General features: G+C 45.1%; 1 protein-coding gene across 1 annotated transcript; it reads right to left on the bottom strand.

Moving 5' to 3' along the window:
- Positions 1–8,182: 8,182 nt before the first annotated feature.
- On the bottom strand, positions 8,183–9,121 carry LOC126001308 (olfactory receptor 15-like). Its single transcript, XM_049768542.1, has one exon. The coding sequence runs from the start codon at positions 9,119–9,121 to the stop codon at positions 8,183–8,185; it is 939 nt and encodes a 312-aa protein (XP_049624499.1).
- Positions 9,122–20,196: the final 11,075 nt, after the last annotated feature.

Genomic DNA, 20,196 nt, shown 5'->3' with positions numbered 1-20,196 from the left:
GTTACTGACCCTACCCTGATTGGTGATTGTGCCCTACCCTAGGGTGTGACCTGGCATTGTGCCCCCACCCTAGGGTGGTACCTGATTCTGCTTCCACCATTGAGTGGTATCTGATCCCACTATTGGGTGGTACCTGATTCTGAGGGATAAAAACAAGGGTCTGTGGAAGGCAAGAGGCTTTTTGCTGCAACTAAGGCTGAGACTTTGGACTTCAGTCTTGTCCACCGAATAAAGCTAATATTTCCACAAGCCTGACTGTCTGCGAGCTGTTTACCCGCCATTTCACCTCAGAACCCTCGGCTGGACAGGGTGGCAGACGCGTGCTCTGAGCTGGAGTGGAAAGACCTCATCCTCCATCCCTCCATCAGTCAACCTCTTCAGGGGCTGACTTGAAACATAAAAGTATCATAGGTTAGATAGTGCATATAACATTCTTAAAACAATCAACTTTTCTGAATTCTACCTTCAGCATATCACTACAGCGTTTTCCCCAGAATTTGCTAATTTTATATTGAGCCCTGTAACAAGAGTAGATCACAGAGCATCATATTATGAGTCTAGAACACTCAGATTCCTTTCCTGTAGAATTCTGTAAACAAAACATTAGGACATGATTGCAGAATACTTAAATTAAAAATAGTTGCCAAAACATTATCATAATGAGCACTGTAATAAGAATCTATAGTATCCTCCTTCTTTCTCCATAGATATATGTGAACAAAAAATTAGAACATTTTTTTCAAGCATAATCAATTTGAAAATAATTTATTAAGACAAAAAATTTGTTAAGACATTCTTATAATGAGCTCTGTAAGAAGAGTTAGTATAGAGCACAGTAATGTGTATCTAGGGCATCCAATTTTTTTTCTCCAAAAACCTCTGTGAACAAAAACATTAGAAAGTTATTGCAGACATATCAGTTTGAAATTAAGTTACTAAAACATTCCGTATAGTGAGCACTGTAATGGGAGTCCATGACATTCAAATATCTTCTTCAGAGATTTCTTTGGGCAAAAGCATTAAAACATCATTGTAGGGGCCAGAGCAGTGGCTCAGCAGTAGGACATTTGCCATGCACATGTCTGACCTAAGACGGACCACAGTTTGACTCCTCAGCATCTCATATGGTCCCCTGAGCCAGGAGCGATTTCTGAGTAACCCCTGAGCGTCACTGGGTGTTGCCCAAAACACACACACACAAAACAAACAAAAAACAAACAAAAAACAAAGACCCACATTATTGTAGACGTCTATGAAAGGCATAGTTGGCTGAACTATGTTCAGTTAGCTGAACAACTGCTTTAATTTATCCAGTTGTATCCATTGTTATAGGTCCCATTGAATTATAAAGAGACTATAAACTGCTGAAGACTTCTTCTTTTAGAAAATCTCTCTGCACTATGCAGTGATTGCAATAAGACCATTATTGTCTGCTGGTTTTTCTTCTTTGGAAAATAACTTGAACAATTCCATAGTTTACTTGTGGATGCTAATGGCAAGGATAGATGCATGAAAAACTCAAACCTCTGAGACTTTCTGTAACAGGTGAAGCAATGGACTGTGGATTTAAACTGGCCTTGAAAAAATATAATAATAATAGACTTATTGAGTTGCTTGTGTCTCTGTCAAGCATGGTCTGCAGTTTTTAAGTTATCAAGATGATCATTATTTTCCTCTTTATGTCTTTTTTTGTTTGTTTGTTTTTGGGCCACACCTGGTAACGCTCAGGGGTTACTCCTGGCTATGTGCTCAGAAGTCGCTCCTGGCTTGGGGGACCATATGGGACGCCAGGGGAATCAAACTTCGGTCCGTCCTAGGCTAGTGCTGGCAAGGCAGACACCTTACCTCTAGCACCACCGCGCTGGTCCCCCTTTATGTCTTTTTTACCTGTCAGAAATAGCTTTATTCAGGTCTTCATGGAGACTATTCATTAGAAACAAAATAGTGGGCCCGGAGAGATAGCACAGTGGTGTTTGCCTTGCAAGCAGCAGATCCAGGACCTAAGGTGGTTGGTTCGAATCCCGGTGTCCCATATGGTCCCCTGTGCCTGCCAGGAGCTATTTCTGAGCAGACAGCCAGGAGTAACCCCTGAGCAATGCTGGGTGTGGCCCAAAAACCAAAAGAAAGAAAAAAAAAAGAAAGAAACAAAATAGTTTATATGAATCGTGTTCGCTGTATCCTGCAAACTTGTTATTGAAATATTCAATGGTTATCTTAAAGTCTTTTGGGCTGATATGCCTTGCTGTCCTGCCCACAGAGCATTTATAATTTTGCCAAATTCTTCTCCTACTTTTTCTTTATGTCCCTGAGGATTTGACTGTTAAGATCATCCTTGTAATTGTTTCAGTTAAAATAATTAACCAAGGGGCCGGAGAGATAGCATGGAGGTAGGGTGTTTGCCTTGCATGCAGAAGGTCGGTGGTTCAAATCCCGGGATCCCATATGGTCCCTCAAGCCTGCCAGGAGCGATTTCTGAGTGTAGAGCCAGGAGGAACCCCTGAGCGCTGCTGGGTGTGACCCAAAACCAAAAATTAGCCAAACATGGGGTGTTACACAGGCACTTAATATTGAGTTCATGTGGCAACAAGTGTTCCCTACGTCCAGTGAGAGCCGGACCAATTCCCACAAAAATGGAAGCAAAATTCGGAAACTGGTCAGTCCTAATTCCTGTAATCCCTGTTTTAGTGTGATATGTTGACCTGTCCAATTACCTGTTGGGATTGGTGCTGGGTTTTTTTTTCCTCTTTGTCTCTTGAGTAGTTTGTGTTGGATCTGGGGAGGATCAGCAATGCTTTCCTTATTCTGTTGACCAGGAATCTGATTAAGTTTCATCATTTGTGAGAATTCTGCTTCTGACGAGGCATAGTGGAACCCAGAGATTTTTGGTGGGACTGTCATCAATAATTTAAGTGGGGGCCGAAGAGGTAGCACAGCAGTGGGGTGTTTGCTTTGTATGCAGCCGACCCAGGAGGGACTCCGTTCGATTCCCGGCATTTTGGATGGGTCCACAGCCTGCCAGGGATTATTTCTGAGTGCAGAGCTAGGACTAGGCCCTGAGTGCCACCAGGTGTGGCCCCAAAACCAATCAATCAATAAATCAATCAATAAAGTTTAAAATATTATATATATGGGGGCCGGAGAGATAGCATGGAGCTAAGGCATCTGCCTTTTATGCAAAAGGACGGTGGTTTGAATCCCGGCATCCCATATGGTCCCCTGTGTCTGCCAGGGGTGATTTCTGAGCCTAGAGCCAGGAGTAACCCCTGAGCACTGCCGGGTGTGACCTAAAAACCAAAAAAAAATTAAAATATTATATATATAAGCATATCTTTGTCTCAATGAGGGATTACAAGTTATCTTTTCTTTATCAATTTTTACCCAAATAGATGAGTTAACTTTTTTTTTTTTAGTCTGTGCATCTTCTTGAAAAGTGTCTTTCTACAGCTGTGTGGGACTTTCCTTAGAAAAAATTTAAGAAGTTTAGTGAAAATAGTGTTAAGGATAGAAGGTCAGCCTATGGCGTGCCCCTTTTCCTGTATTATAATAATTGAGTTTTGAGGGTTCTGTGAGCACGTTCAATAACACTTTTCCCCTGAGGATTGTAAGGGATACCAATGATATGTTTGATTTTCTATTCTTTGCAGAATGATTAAAAGGTTTTACTAGTGTAGACTGGGCCATTGTTGGTTTTGATGGTATGGGGAACACACATGACAGAAAAATATTTTAGTAAGAAGGAAAAAACAAGCCATAGCTTTTTCAGAAAGCATAGGTGTTGGGGCTGGAGCAGTGGCACAAGCTGTAAGGCTTCTGCCTTGCGCACACTAGCCTGGAACGAACTGTGGTTCAATCCCCTGGTGTCCCATAGGGTTACTCAAGCTGGGATCGATTTCTGGGCTCATAGCCAGGAGTAAGCCCTGAGCGTCACTGGGTGTGACCCTAAGACCAATTAATTAAAAAAAAAGAAGTCATAGGTGTTGAAGAAATGGCAGTTGAACTTGGACATGTCTCTTGAATGCCCCCACTTGGCAGTAATTCTGGATATGCCCTTCATATACCTCCACTATAATGACAGTTGAACATGGACATGCCCCCCTTGGCATGCCAGCTATAAAAGAAAAAACTTGGATCATTATGGGGTATCCATGATAGTGACCAGAGAAGCCTACCTACTCGTGGGGGGCCAGAGATAAAGCATCAGAGAGATGCTTCCTGTTTTGTATCTATACCTTTATCTCTTTTTTTGTTTTGTTTTGGGATCACACCTGGCAGTGCTCAGGGGTCACTCCTGGCTCCACGCTGAGAAATCACTCCTGGAAGGCTTGGGGGACCATATGGGATTCGGGGATTCACACCACCGACCTTCTGCACACAAGGCAAACGCCTTACCTCCATGCCATCTCTCCGGCCCGCCTTTATCTTTTTTTCTTGTACCTGAGTTTCCCCCAGAAACTTCTGGCTGGTGAATCTCTCTCGCTTTCTTTCTCTCTGAAGCCCCTGGGTTAGCTACATGCAAGGCAAACACCCTACAGCTTGCATTACCACTCCAGCCCCAACAGCAGTAAGGCTATATTGCCTTGCATGCAGCCAACACAGGACAGACCCGGTTCGAGTCCCGGAATCCCATATGGTCCCCCGAGTCTGCTAGGAGCAACTTCTAAGTGCAGAGTCAGGAGTTACCCCTCAGCATCACTGGATGTGCCCCCCAAATAATAATAAGAATAAAAAAAATACTTGTAAAGCTACCTTTAAATTCAATTATCTTCATCAGTCTTTTTTCAAGGACACAATGCCACTTCACAGACCAGCTTTAAAACAGCATGAGGATGGGGCCAGAGCAATAGCACAGTGGTGGGGCATTTGCCTTGCACATGGCTGACCCAGGGTGGAACTCAGTTCGATCCCCGGCCTGGAGCGATTTCTGAATGCATAGACAGGAGTAACCCCTGAGCATCACTGGGTGTAGACCCCCAAAAAGAGGTGGAGTCACCTGTCTGTGGGAGTATGCAAAAGATCTCACACCTGAAAGAAGTTCATAACTCAAGTGAACCCCTGAAATCATCCTTACAAAATGATTTGTAGTGTGAAGCTTGGTTTTAGTTTCATCATGGAGCATTGTTTTCTACTGCATGTATTGTGAGGATTCAGGTAGGTCTTAGCACTGTATGAAAATCCTGAGGAGTCCAAAGCCTACCCTCACAGCTCATCATCAGCATTCTTTTCATCTGATATATTAGTCTCAGCAGATGGTGATTTCTCTGGTTTAATGCCAGTGGCAAGTGGCAAATTATTGTCTGTGGGGTGGGTTTTAATTTGAGCACATGTGACCACTGGGAAGGTGCTTTTATGTTTTGGAAGTTTGGCCTGTATATTCCACAATACACAAAATATAAAAAAGGACCAGAGTAGCATAAAGCCTACTAAGAATAACACCAAACTGCGTAGTATAATATTACTCCTGTAAAGGACATGGAAAAGGATGTAAAAACGGTGGTAAGGGTTGTAAAGAAAGGCCAAGGTCCCTTGTTCCAAAACCAGAACAGTAGCATAGCCTTGATCCAAAGAGGTACTATGGCTTTTACACAATGGGGAATTATCCCCATAATTATCCACTTGGTCCATCCAGGAATCATCTCACCCTCCATAGTTAAGGTTCCTGTTTGAGCACCAGTTAAGATAATTGCCCATTCCCCCATCCCAAGGGACGATGGGGATGCGGGTCTGGAAACAGGGTTACTGCAGGAAATGATCCAAATCAAGCTGGAGAGATAAAATGGGTCTGGGATCCCTTCCACCACGTGGAGAGAGTGAGATCCACTGAAGCCAAGAATAGGACCACCCCATGGGTGAAGAACAGGTTGTGGTAGAGACTACCTAGAGGTTCTTTCTGCCCAGTTGTAAAGAAGAAGTCATCTTTGATTAGGATGAAGACTGTAGATAAGATATTAATTATGGAGTTCTGGATGGGGCGGGATAATGGTGAGATGGATGGAGAGGCTCCTCCAACTCCCTCCAGCTGGCAGGTCTGAGGGTTCAGGATAGTGGTGAGGAAAAAACCCACAGCAATCAGGTTTCAGGAGATGTCAGCTTTATTCAGGCCCTAGCCACCACATGTGGCTCCTAAGCTTTAAAACCTTTTATGCTGGTTCCATAGTCAGTCCTGTCACCTCAACCTCTTTCTGCCATCTCTCCTCCTGCAGCTTCTTCTTCCATCTCCCGCTGAATCTTTAACGCAATCCTCTTGTTACCTACCAAAGACTCCTCCCAGAAATGGGCAGGTCTTACCATCAGGTAAGGTTACACAGGAAGAATGGAGGGTGGGGGTAACAAAGACCAGTTAATGCATCACTCTCCCACTTCCATCCTGCTCTCTCAATCATTGTCAAATAAATTTTTGGTGTGTTTTCTTGAGTCACTTCTGGCAATGTTCAAGACTTACTCTTTACTCCGTGCTCAGATCGCTCAGGGCTAGAGGTACTGTATAGAATTGAACCCCGTTGGGTTACATGCAAGCCAAGTCCCAGCAGTGCTCATGGTTCATTTCTGAATAGGCTCAGGGGCAGTGCTTAGGGGCAGTTCTAATAGAGCTCAAGAACTATATGCAGTGTTAGAGAGCAAACCCAAATTTGCTGGCCCCTGAGCACTGTTGAGTGGGACTAACCTCCTGAAAAAAGTGTCTGAAGGATGCCTATTTTCTTTCTATTTCACCCCAAGTTATTTTGCAGCTTATTGAACTGTCTAGAGGTCCCCATTTAAGTCCCTTGAATGGTCCAAAGAATATACAGAAATGTGTCAACTGGCATTCTTTAAAAGGGTTTAGTCTTAATCTAATCTGGAGGTGCTAATTAATAAATAAATTGAGTCAGCAATAGTCTGAACATTAATACATCAAATGATGTCCCTGACAGGCCAGTCCTGAGGACAGTGCTCATCTTCTTATGGAAATGCCAAGAGAATGGGTCCCAGCTTGAAATTACACTACAGACATGATATCACTCCATGTCTGTAGAGGGCAAAGAAAAACACGCAAAGGGGAAACCAAGGTTGATGTGTGACCTGATGGTAGCAAACCTGAAAGAGCAAACACTTCATTTCACCAGTTCATGGGAAATCAGGACTCTTGAGATGTCATTCAATTCACTAAGCATTTATTTAAGGACATATTCCTATACATGAGACGTGTAAACACGGTTACAACATAGAAAGATGGGGGCCAGAGAGATAGCATGGAGGTTAGCCATTTGTCATTCAAGCAGAAGTCATTGGTTCAAATCCTAGCATCCCATATAATCCCCTGTAAAAAAAAAAAGAAAGAAAGAAGGAAAGAAAGAAAAAAAAAGAAAACAACATAGAAACTTGGAAATATTCTCCTGTCCATACTATCTCTCCTGCCCTGAAGGAATATGCTTTAGCTATAAAGGTTAATGCTATACTTGTCAACTGTGAGGTGACACAGAGGGTAATGGGATACAGACTAAAAGGAGAGGACAGTAAGATGGTCAAAGATACACGGTTGGGAAGTATGGGGTTCTTCTTTCTTTTCTCGTTTGGTTTGGGGCTTCCCCTGGCCAGGCTCATGACTTACTCTGGGCTCTGGGCTAAGACATTATTCCTGTCAAGGCTTGGGAGACCAAATGCAGTGCTGGGGATTGAATCTGGGTTGGCTGCATACAAAGCCAGCACCCAAGTTACTCTGCCATGTCTCTGACCATGACAGACTGGATTTGTGAAGAGATGGAGTGGGAGATGGACAAAAATGACAAAGACAAAGTAGGTAGGATGCAAAGAACTGTTTGGTTCATCACTTGGGGGTCCTAATAGCTGCCTTGATTTTATGGGATTGCAGTAGCATTATGTAAGATACTACAAATGGAAGTATTTTCTTTAAAAAGTACAGAACACTCTAGAAATACAAGGCCTACTATGTAACAACAGAGACTATGTAACAAAGACAGGAGCTATACTTCAGTCTCTAGTCAGACACATCTGCCCTGACAGATGGTGTCCACACAGGGTTTTTGGTAAGTTAGAATATGCCAGAAAACACTCACCACAGCCAGCAGTGGAGGTTTAATGGAAACACGTGTTGGAGGTACTGGGTTTAGTCTTCCTCTCTATTCATGGGGTTTGAGGAGGAGAAACAGTGTTTCTGTCAGACACAGAACCTGGCCTTGTGCCCCTCTCAGCTCACTTCCCTCCCCTTCCCTAGCAGTCTCCTCAGTGCCCCCTTCACCTCCTTGTTCCTCAGAGTGTAGATGAGAGGGTTGACCATGGGTGTGACCACAGAGTAGAAGAGGGAAATGAATTTGCCCTGGTCCTGGTTGCTGCTCTTGGCAGGAAGCAGATAGCCATAGATGGCTGAGCAATAGAAGAGGAAGACCACCAGAAGGTGTGAGAGGCAGGTGTTGAAGGCCTTCTTTCGGCCCTTGGCTGAGCCAATCTTTAGCACTGCCCTCACAATGTAGCAGTAGGAGACAAGAATGATGCCGAATGGGACAGCAGTGAAGAAGGTGCAGACACCACTGAGCACGGCTTCATTGAGACTCGTGTCCCCACAGGCCAGTTTGATTATGGCAGGCACCTCACACAGGAAGTTGTCCACTATCCGGTGTCCACAGAGAGGGAGCTGCAGTGTGAACGTGGCCTGAATCAGGGAGTTTCCCAGCCCACTTGCCCAGGCCACGATGGCCAGCTGCCAGCAGAGTCGAGGGTTCATGATGGTGGTGTAGTGCAAGGGACGGCAAACAGCCACGTAGCGGTCGAAAGACATCACTACCAGTAGCATGCTCTCAGTGGCCCCGAGGCAGAAGAAGACATAGAGCTGGGTCACACAGCCACCGTAGCTGATGGTCTTGTCTGGCCCCGACAGGTTGACCAGCATTTGGGGAATAGAGCTGGTCGTAAAGGCCAGGTCCAGGGTGGAGAGGTTGCTGAGGAAGAAATACATGGGAGTATGCAGCCGGGAATCCAGGCGGGAGACCAGAATGATGGTGAAGTTCCCAACCAAGGTCAGCATATAGGAGAAGAGCATGACGGTGAAAAAGACCATCTCCAGCTCGGGGCGGTCAGACACTCCCCTCAGGATAAATCTATCAGGGAAGCTGCTGTTGGATGGGGCCATTGCCTTCTCAGGTTTCTCTCAGAGCCCTGAGGATCTGTTCAGGAGAGCAGCAAGGGAAGCAGCAGCTATTTGGTCAGTCAGTGGCAGAGTTCCTTAGGGTGTTTGGAACCTTTGCAGCCCCAACATATTCCTGTCTGGCCCACAATGATAGAAAGCTATATTCCATCCAGATGTCAAATTTGGCTACCACAGAAATGCATGGCATGTCTTCTGGAGACAGAAACAAAAGCTTGGGTGCTTCTTCTATAGGCCGCTATTGTAATTGGAGAGAAAGAGAAATGTAGAAATGCTCAATACATCTCTCAATAAAGGTTTGCTAAGGCCATGGAGCAGGAAAGCAGATCTACTGCATTGGAATAGTCTTGGACGCCTGCAACCACCTTCTCTCTTCTACAGTCTCCCATCCCAAATGGATGCCCCTGAACCACGGTGATAAAGTTTGAGGAATACAGATAACCCTCGCTTAACGACCAAGTTCCGTTTCAACGACTTGTACAGTATATGCATAGTTCTTGACAATACAGTATTCTGACTAGGTAAAGTAACGAGAAAGATCAAACTGAAAACTTCCACAAGTTTTAATTTGCATAGGTTGTGTCATTTACACACAGTACTGCAATGTATTACAGAACATAAAGTTAGTAAAGTAGGTACAGTAAAGCACCAAAAATCACACTACTGTACTGTAGAGTGTACAAGATGGAAAAGGGATACTTAAAATAAAATAACGGTGAAGAGATGGTCGTAAGTGCGAGTGGTCGCTAAACAGGTAGATCGTTAAGCAAGGAGTATCTGTAATATGATATATCTATAAAATCAAGGAGGAAAGAATGGAGAATGAAAATAGACTAACCCAATACCCGAGACACTAACCTGTGGGACATGGGTGGATAATGCAGAATGAGCAAAACTTTATGGAGGTCAAGTCAGTCCAGGTGGGACAGGTAGGAGGAATAAGCTGGTTTATGCAAAAAAGGAGTCAGTCATCTTACAAGCCCCCGGAGCCAGTGCAGGAAGCTGGGTGACTTCAGCAGAGACCCTTGACCACTACACCAACCTCAAAACCAAATATAGGGGCTGGGCGGTGGCGCTAAAGGTAAGGTGCCTGCCTTGCCTGCGCTAGCCTTGGACGGACCGCGGTTCGATCCCCTGGTGTCCCATATGGTCCCCCACGCCAGGAGCAACTTCTGAGCACATAGCCAGGAGTAACCCCTGAACGTCAAATGGGTGTGGCCCAAAAACAAAAAACAAAAAAACAACAAATATAACAATTAAAAAAACCTCTTGTTAATACAAGGCAGAGATTAACCCCTTTCTTGGGGAAGATCTAGACTGTTCTAAATTTCACCAAAGTCTTCCTACAAATTCATAATAAATAAACAAGTGGAAGGGAATAAATGGAAATATCTGTTCTGAGACAGCTTCTCATTGGATAGTGAAGGTGGAAAGCAAAAGGTCGATTCTTCCTTGGGACCAGGATGGCACCAAGGGTTTCACACATTCAAGCTGGTGAACTAAAATTTGACCCATTTCCTTGGCTGAGTTTATTTTTGTATTGGTTTGGCTCTGTACTTGGGGTCAGCCAACTCCCTAAGCTCAAAACAGTTTATGAGAATTTATAGATGATTCCCAACTTAGTCTGTCTGGAAATTTAATTTGAAATTCAAGATATCGATAGACTCGAGTGATAGTACAGGTAGGGTCGAAATTTGCTTTATACGCAGTCAACCTAAGTTCAATTCCTGGCATCTTATATGGTTCCCCGTGCCTGCCAGGAGCTATTTCTGAGCAGACAGCCAGGAGTAACCCCTGAGCATCGCCAGTGTGGCCCAAAAACAAAAAAGAAAAAAAAAGCAATAGCAAACATTTAAATAAGCTTGATTCTGCATTCTTTATTGCAGAAGAGAACTTTTTTTTTTTGGTTTTTGGGCCACACCCAGTAACGCTCAGGGGTTACTCCTGGCTATGCGCTCAGAAGTTGCTCCTGGCTTGGGGGACCATATGGGACACTGGGGGATCGAACCGCGGTCCGTCCAAGGCTAGCGCAGGCAAGGCAGGCACCTTACCTTTAGCGCCACCGCCCGGCCCCAAATATTCTTTTTTTTTTTTTTTTTTGGTTTTTCGGGCCACACCCGTTAGATGCTCAGGGGTTACTCCTGGCTAAGCGCTCAGAAATTGCCCCTGGCTTGGGGGGACCATATGGGACGCCAGGGGATCGAACCGCGGTCCTGATCCTTGGCTAGCGCTTGCAAGGCAGACACCTTACCTCTAACGCCACCTCACCGGCACAGAAGAGAACTTTTTTTTTTTTTTTTTTTTGGGCCACACCCTGTGACGCTCAGGGTTACTCCTGGCTATGCGCTCAGAAGTTGCTCCTGGCTTCTTGGGGGACCATATGGGACGCCGGGGGATCGAACCGTGGTCCGTCCTAGGCTAGCGCAGGCAAGGCAGGCACCTTACCTCCAGCGCCACCGCCCGGCCCCATCTTTTAAGAACTATTTTGTCTGGGCTGGAGATGGCTCAATGTGCTGAGCACATGTTTTGCAAGCAGAAAACTGGGACTGACTCTAGCACTGCATAAACTCCTGAGCCCCACTATGGGTGACCCCACCACATGGTTGGGAGTAGCTCCTGAGCAGCACCAGGTGTGGCCCCAAAGCAAGATTATGGTTAGTACTTCCTGCATCAGGAACCAGATGATGGTATAATTCCTGAGGGTTCTAGCTATTAAGCATATCAAGTTCTATGTGAATCCTTTGCTAGAGATTTTGATCAGAGTTGATGGCTTATTTTTTAAAAATTAAGCTAGTTATGGAGTGAAAAGAAAATGTGCTCAAGAAAACATACAAGCTTCTTTAGGGAGGGCCAAACAACAACCTCATGAAATAAAATAAAGGAGTCTTTTTTTTTTTTTTTTTGGTTTATGGGCCACACCCTGTGACGCTCAGGGGTTACTCCTGGCTATGCGCTCAGAAGTCGCTCCTGGCTTCTTGGGGGACCATATGGGATGCCAGGGGATCGAACCGCGGTCCGTTCTAGGCTAGCGCAGGCAAGGCAGGCACCTTACCTCCAGCGCCACCGCCCGGCCCCATAAAGGAGTCTTAATGGGATGCAGGTGATAGCAGAGTAGAATGTTGGAATTTTATCCCCCAAAATTTTAGCATCCAAGAATGAGATAGAGGAGTTTGAATCTTTTTTTGTTATTTTGGAGGGAGCCTCACCTAGCTTTGCTCAGGGGGTTATATGGGGTCATGAGTAAAATCCAGGTTGATCTTGGGCCCCTGAGAAATGTGAATCTTAAAAGAGACATTGGACCAATACAATTAAAAACCTCATAGTTTATAGCAAGTATTTGAAAATTTCACTCCTAAGAGTCCTCTTAATTCTCAAACAGTGAGAATTATGAAACCTATGACAATGCATGATGCAGTCTATGGTGCTGGAAAGATTTTCATCTTGACATTCCACCTGGGAAGACAGCTATGCTCCCTTTTAGGAGTTTTGGACTCTCCTGTGGTACAAAGGATGCTGGCAGAGTGGACATGGGGCCCACTCAAAGGCAGCTCCAACAGGCATAGGGCATTATAAAAGCGAAGAAACACCCACACAACAAAGCTCAAATGCACAAACACTGTACCCCTTACTCAAGGTCAAAAAAAATTGGACAGGTGTTCCTGGGGTCACTCTCTGGCCGGGTGCTTGCTGGGTGACTCTTTTTCCTTGGGGATCAAAGAGGTTTTCTCTGAGCCCAGGAATAGCATTTTTCACCACAATCTCTCCTTAAGGGTCACAACATTTTGGTCTGTGTTTCTAGTTGTTTGAGGCCCAAATCCATTGGTGCTCTGAGGGGCTACTCCTGATTCTGTGCTTGGGAGTCAACTCTGATGGTGCTCAGAGAACCATGTGGTACCAGGGATCAAAGCCAGGCTTCATGTATGCACTGCATCCCTCAGTTACTGGGCCATATCTCGGCCCCCACCCCACCTGCTGCACTATTGTTTCAACCTGAAGTCCGCACATTAAGCAAATAAACATGCAAAAAACTGAAGAGATACCTCATAGGCAGAATCCACATGCTTTGCATGCAGGAGCCTTGGACAGGATCTATAGCATAGCATAGTGCTATAAGCACAGGCAGAAATAACCTCCGCATTATCAGGTGTGACCAAAACCAACAGAAAAGCACACAGGGAATGTGTTTGTGTTTAGAGAAGTTGGATCAGGAGACAAATAAACCAGGTTCTTGGGAGAACAGCCACATTAGATTATCTAGAAGGGGCTGGAGGTGGTGGTTCCCAGTTAATGTCTGGACTCCCTGGTGGAACTTTAAAGAAGCATGTTGGCAAAAAATAAGTATGAAGCTCTGGGACACTGTTTTGATCCGGGAACTGGAGACAGGTTGACTTAGAAGCCAGAGCAAAAGTGCTGGAGTCTCTGCAGCATTAAGTACAAGGCAACTGACTTTTCAGTGGCAGGTTTTGCCCTGGAGCCAGGGGACTCACAAAACATCTCTCTGCTTCTGGTTTCCTGCATGAACAACCTTCCAGCTCCTCTCCATTCTGTCACCTCTACTCTGACTTTCAGAAACTCCCACTTTCTGAAACGTTCACTCCCTCTTGAAGAGAGGTGGAGGTCCCACCCTCCACAAAGTGGCTCAAGACCCCAATGCCATGTCACTCACAGCCTGTGTTCTGGACACCCCTAAACAGTGCCTGAAACAAGCCACTGGGATATCTCTCCCCACAGTGCTCTTTTGCTCCTCTGTTTCTCCCTCCTAGACCTCATGTGCCCCTTAGGGCAGCAAGCCAGTAGTTCCAGGAAATATACCTTGAGTTTAGGGTTCTGCTGTTGATGCTGGCAGGCTCCAGGAGAATCACAGTGAACCTGCTGTGGCTGCCCTTGCCCAAGAGGTGGGACTGAGGACTTTTAACCCAGGGGCTGTCCCTGGCCCCTGAAGGGCACAGCGGAGCACAGGAAGCCCAGCTCACTCTGGCTGATTCTGCAGAGCCCAAGGGGGAAGTCTCTGTCCCCCACCGGCAATTAACACCAAGCACCAGTTTGGCCAGAATGCAGGAAAAGGCTGTCCCCAAAGAACTGACTTTCCACAAACAAACAGAGCCTTGTAACTAAAACAGGGGGGAGTAGGAGAAAGCAGGAAAATGTCCAGCAGTCTTCCTGCACCTCCAGGGCTCCCTGTTTAGTGGAAACTAAACAGCCAATAACATCTTCATCAAAGGCTGCCTGAGTTACTACCCAGACACAGGCATTCTTGCCCTGTCTCCATGCGCCCCTCTTTTTTGTTGTTGTTGTATGTTTGCTTGTTTGTTGGGCCACATTCAGTGACACTCAGGGGTTACTCCTGGCTATGCGCTCAGAAATCGTTCCTGGCTCGGGGGCCCTTATGGGACGCTGGGGGATCGAACCTCATTCCGTCCTAGGCTAGTGCAGGCAAGGTAGGCCCCTTACCTCTAGCGCCACCACGCTGGCCCCATCCCCCTCTTTGGTTTTGAGGACACTTTCTAGAGTAACTAAGGCCGAGGTTTTCTCCCCACCTACCTGGCAGATGAGTGGGCTTAGGGAAGAACCAAGTCCTGGTGAGTCCCACTCTTGCTGGCATCAAGAAGCAATGAGGAGCCAGAGGGGTGGCACAAGCGGTAGGGCGTTTACCTTGCATGTTCTAAGGCCTAGGACTGTGGTTCAATCCCCTGGCATCCCATATAGTCCCCAATCCAGGAGCAATTTCTGAGCGAATAGCCAGGAGTAACCCCTGAGCATCAGCAGGTGTGGCCCTAAAACAAACAAGCAAAAAGAAATCAGTCCTGGCAGGCTCAGAGGATCATATGGGATGCTGGGGATCAAACCTGGATCAGCCACGAGCAAGGCAAAAACCTTACCCTCTGTAATATTCCTCTAGTTCCCCTGTATCTCTCTTTTTACCGATTTTTTGTTTGTTTGTTTGTTTGTTTTTGGCGACACCTGGTGACGCTCAGGGTCTACTCCTGGCTCTGTGCTCAGAAATGGCTCCTGGCTTGGGGAACCATATGGGATGCCAGGGACCGACCCAGGTCCATTCTGAGTCAGCCATGTGCAAGCCAAATGCCCCACCGCTGTGCTATGGTTCCAGCCCCTCATCTATGGGTTTTAAGAAAAGTAAAAAACATTATTGTAGGGCCCAGAGAGATAGCACAGTGGCGTTTGCCTTGCAAGCAGCCAATCCAGGACCTAAGGTGGTTGGTTCCAATCCCGGTGTCCCATATGGCCCCCATGCCGCCAGGAGCTATTTCTGAGCAGACAGCCAGGAGTAACCCCTGACCATCACCGGGTGTGATCCAAAAACCAAAAAAAACCAAACCAAACAAACAAAATACATTATTGTAATAATACACAGAAACAATAGAGATGTGGTATAGAAGGTCTGGCCCATGATATGAAGCTTGCCACAAAGAGTGATGAGTTTAGTTGGAGAAATGACTACAATAACAACTACCATGGCAATGGTAGTCAGTGACAGAAATAGAATGCCTGTCTTGATTGCAGGCAAGGAGTGTCGGAGGAAGGAGAGGGAGGGCATTGGTGGTGGGAATGTTGCACTGGTGATGGGTGTTCTTTATTTTTTTATTTATATAACTGAAACTCAACTACAAACATATTTGTGATCATGGTTCTTATATAAAGATATGAAGGGAAAATGACAGGAACTTCTCTCTTACCTAAGATTTCCCCCATTTTATTGGGATTATGCAAAAAGAAAAAAGATAATGCCACAAAATACGATTGGGGCACTTGGGGGCTATGGCTAAGGAATATATGTAGCCCTCAGATAATGTCATGCTCAATAATCTCTGATACATAGGCCTAGTAACAACACTGTTATTTAGAAAACACATATCCCTGGAGAGATAGCACAGCAGCCTTTGCTTTGCAAGCAGCCGATCCAGGACCAAAGGTGGTTGGTTTGAATCCCAGTGTCCCATATGGTCCCCCGTGCCTGCCAGGAGCTATTTCTGAGCAGACAGCCAGGAGTAACCCCTGACCATCGCCGGGTGTGGCCCAAAAACAAAACCAAAACAAAACAAACAAACAAAAAGTAAACACATATCCCCTAACTTTATTGTTCTTTGTTTTTTTGGGTCATACCCAGTGGCGCTCAGGGGTTATTCCTGGCTCTCTGCTCAGAAATCACTCCTGGAAAACATGGAAGACCATATGGGATCATTGGGTCAGCACTTGCAAGGCAAACGCCCTACCGCTGTGCTATCTCTCTGCCCCCCCAACATATTCTACTAAACAAGTACAGTGGGACAATATTGCATCCCCAAAAATAAATACGTGTAAAGAAATATATATAGATATAGTAAAGTAATACATCTAAGAAATATACATATCTCCCTTATGACCTTTGAATAAGTCCAAAGCGGATTAGAATCTGAATTACTGCATCAGCCAATGAAGTGTTCTTTCGGTAGATAGAAGTCAGGGGCAGCTGGCTGGAGTCACAGGCCAAGATATGTCCTTGAGCCAAGACTCACTCAAAAAGACGAATCAGGTCAAGGGCAGCAGTTCATAGTGATGAGAAGTAAAAGGGACGGAGGTGGGGTGGCGCTCCAGGTCATAAGGGATCGAAGCTGTAGAAGGTAAAGGGGTTTAATAATAAAGAGGGCAACAATTCTGGGATAGGTGAACATAGGGAAACAAAAAGAAAAGTTTTGTAGAGTGACAGGCAGGAGAGGGGGAAAGTGGTGCAACACAGATGGACCGAAGACTAACATAAGGTTGACCACCATCCACCCACCACAACACACAGACATACATTGTAGATTGATCAATAAGTTACAACTATAAAACTGACCCATTCAGGGTCGGAAAGATAGCATGGAGGTAAGACATTTGCCTTACATGCAGAAGAATGGTGATTCGAATCCCAGCATCCCATATGGTCCCCCGAGCTTGCCAGGAGCAATTTCTGAGCATAGAGCCAGGAGTAACCCTGAGCGCTGCTTTAATTTATTCAGCATATCCATTGCTATAGGTACCATTGAATCCCAAAGAGAATATAAGCTGCTGAAGACTTCACAGAAGAGGTGGGATATCCAAAACTTTGCAATCATCAAACTTAAACCAGCATTGTCTTGCTACATATTTTGCAATAGACCAAGTAGTGATTAGCTCTGAATCTTTTCCATTCTGTTATCCTGAACCCTCAGTCCTACCAGGCCAAGGAAGCTGCAGGCACCAGGGCAGGTTGAGAAAGGCCATCCACTCCATCCACCATCATCCATCACCATCCAGGACTCCTATTAATTTAACTAATTCATCAGGCAAGACAAGGGGACATGTTCAGGAGTGTGTCCAAGTCTAGCTGCCATATTCTTGGTCCCAGTGGGCAGTCCTACATATTGGTGTTCCTGGGTGAGCTCTTGGTTCCACCCAGCAGCTTGGCTCTACCCTACATGAAGATAGGGTTTGTTTGGGAAAAAAAGATGAACATGTTTAACATCCATTTGTCATAATACATTTGTCTGCAAACACTGGAGTTAGTTCCAGCTCCATGTGATACACAAAATAAGGGTGCACAAACCTTGCATTCCCGGACAATCTGTCTGGCTTGTCCCCCTTGAATGCGATAATGAACATGAATGTAGTGGGCGTTTGTGTGTAGGGCTTGATGTTCTTCTAAAGGTGAGGTAAAAAAGGTACCATCAGGCAATGAGCAGTTTTATTTCCTTGAGCCATCAGCTCTGGGAGGTCAGAATATGATTAATGAAAATAGTCTCAGAGTGCTTTTGCAAAAGAGTTTGTAATTGCTGAAGCAAATTTGGAACCAAATAGTTATGGGCATTAAGGAAGGCAGTGACAATGCCAGGGAAAAGGCTGACTACGTTTGCTGAGTCACTCACCACAGTACGTGGGCCTTAGATATGGGAAAGCAAGTAAATCAGTGTGGCAAGTTCACCTTGTTAGGTAGACTTATAATTTATAGACACTATTGTTCTCAATGAGGGGCCACTGGTACCACTGCCCTGATGATGAGGGCAGTGTAAATATATAAACACCAGATCTGGGGGAGAAACGTATTATTGAAGATGTTACAAAATGTGTCCTTCTGAAAAAAATACCAGGTTCTCTCAATGGGGTAATGGAAGGAGATGTCTCCAGATAAATCAGCTAAAGCTCTTTGAAGAGCCTCAGAGGAACAGAATGGATTAGATTTCCTTCTTTGGAATGGGCAGAACTATGACATTAGGATCGTATCGCAGTAGGAAGAGTACCCACAGCCTCGCTTTAATTATCAGAGCAGCTCTAAATATGACACAAGGGTATGAGTATGTTTGTTATGTAAATAAAGCATATGCTAATGGGCCAACATTGGGCTATAGTGACAAATGGGGGTTGGAAGGATTGCAAAGATCAGTAACTCCACATTTTCTTCAGGTGTGAACCTGAAAAGATAGGATTTTGGGAGCCATTCTGTGAAAAAGTCTAATTCCTCTTGAGCTTGCTTCAGAAGTTAATTGAGTTAATTACTTAGGACTAGTCAGGAAAGATTCCCCTTCCAGGGTGTGAAATAGATTGCTGAGATCAGAGTTGGAAATTCAAGGGAGGAATGGATCTAATTAATGTCTCCCAACAGCTTTTGAAAATCATAAGAGTTCTGAAATTTTTCTGATAAATGGAGATTTTGTGGGACTGCACTGTAGTCTGCTCCAGGACATAGCCCAAGTATTCACATGGAGGCAGTGTCTGCATTTTTTTCTGTGGCAACTGTAAGCCAGCCACCAGCAAACATGTCATGATGTCATCATATAAACCCTGAAACTCTCTGTTCATAGAAAATGCTAGAAAAATATTGTCCATCTAATGGTTAATATTCACCTGGGGAAACTTGCACGAGCAGAGCATAAATCCATATCAAGAAAATAGTGGTACATGGTAGGTGAATTGATTGTTCCCTTAATATAAAATAGTCCACTGAAATTGCTAGACAGGGGCCCTGTTGTTAAGAGAGGGAATGGAAAATGCAAAGTGTTTGCAGTCTTCTAGGTGTATGGGGATATTATAAAAGCAATCTTTTGAGTTTATTACCACCATCAGCCATTCTTTAGGTATTACCACTGGGTGGGCAGACCTGGTTGTAAAGCATCCATGGGGGATAGGGGGATAGCGGTAACAAAGACCAGCTAATGCATCATTCTCCCACTTCCATCCTGCTCCTTCAATCATTGTTGAGTGAAATTTTTGATGTGTTTTCTTGAGTCACACCTGGCAATGTTCAAGACTTACTCTTTACTCTGTGCTCAGATTGCTCGGGGCTACAGGTACTATATAGGATTGAACCCCAGTGAATTACGTGCAAGCCAAGTCCCATCAGTGCTTACAGGCCATTCCTGAATGTTGTGTATGTAAATATTTTGGGGGATTACTATGTTACTCACCCTAAACTGATTGGTGATTGTGCCCTACCCTAGGGTGTGACCTGGCATTCTGCCCCCACCCTAGGGTAGGACCTGATTCTGCTTTCACCATTGGTTGGTATCTGATCCCACCATTGGGTGGCACCTGACTCTGGAGTATAAAAACAGGGGTCTATGGAAGGCTGGGGCTTTTGCTGGCTGGAACTGAAGCTGAGTCTTTGGACTTCAGTTTTGTCCTCCGAATAAAGCGAATATTTCCACGAGCCTGACTGTCTGCGAGCTGCTTACCCGTGGGCTAGACAGGGTGGCAAACGCGTGCTCCGAGCTAGAAGAAAAAGGCCTCATTCTCCATCCCACCATCAGTCAACCTCTTCAGGGGCTGACTTGCTACATAATGGCGCCCGAACAGGGACCTGAACCTGGACCCTCAATAACTGTAAGTGAAATACTTCATTGGAAATTTCCTATGCTGACCATCAAATGGTTTCTGTGGTTAGTCATGTGGATTTTACCACCCTTTGTCTTACGCATTGGTGCTCTAGTATACAAGTGGATTATTCCATTTTGTTTAAAACTAATAGGTTTTGATCTAAGGATAATCACTGCAGTTGGATGGTTGTGGTCTATATTTCAAATGAAAACTGCAGTGTCTCCAGCCATCAT

This window comes from Suncus etruscus, chromosome 2 (assembly GCF_024139225.1).
Source record: "Suncus etruscus isolate mSunEtr1 chromosome 2, mSunEtr1.pri.cur, whole genome shotgun sequence".
NCBI lineage: Eukaryota > Metazoa > Chordata > Mammalia > Eulipotyphla > Soricidae > Suncus > Suncus etruscus.
The sequence above is the reverse complement of the archived record's forward strand: the minus strand, read 5'-3'. Positions and strand labels throughout refer to the sequence as shown.

Excerpts from the sequence above, each read along its gene's own strand:
- LOC126001308 (XM_049768542.1), bottom strand. The coding sequence starts at position 9,121 with ATGGCCCCATCCAACAGCAGCTTCCCTGATAGATTTATCCTGAGGGGA.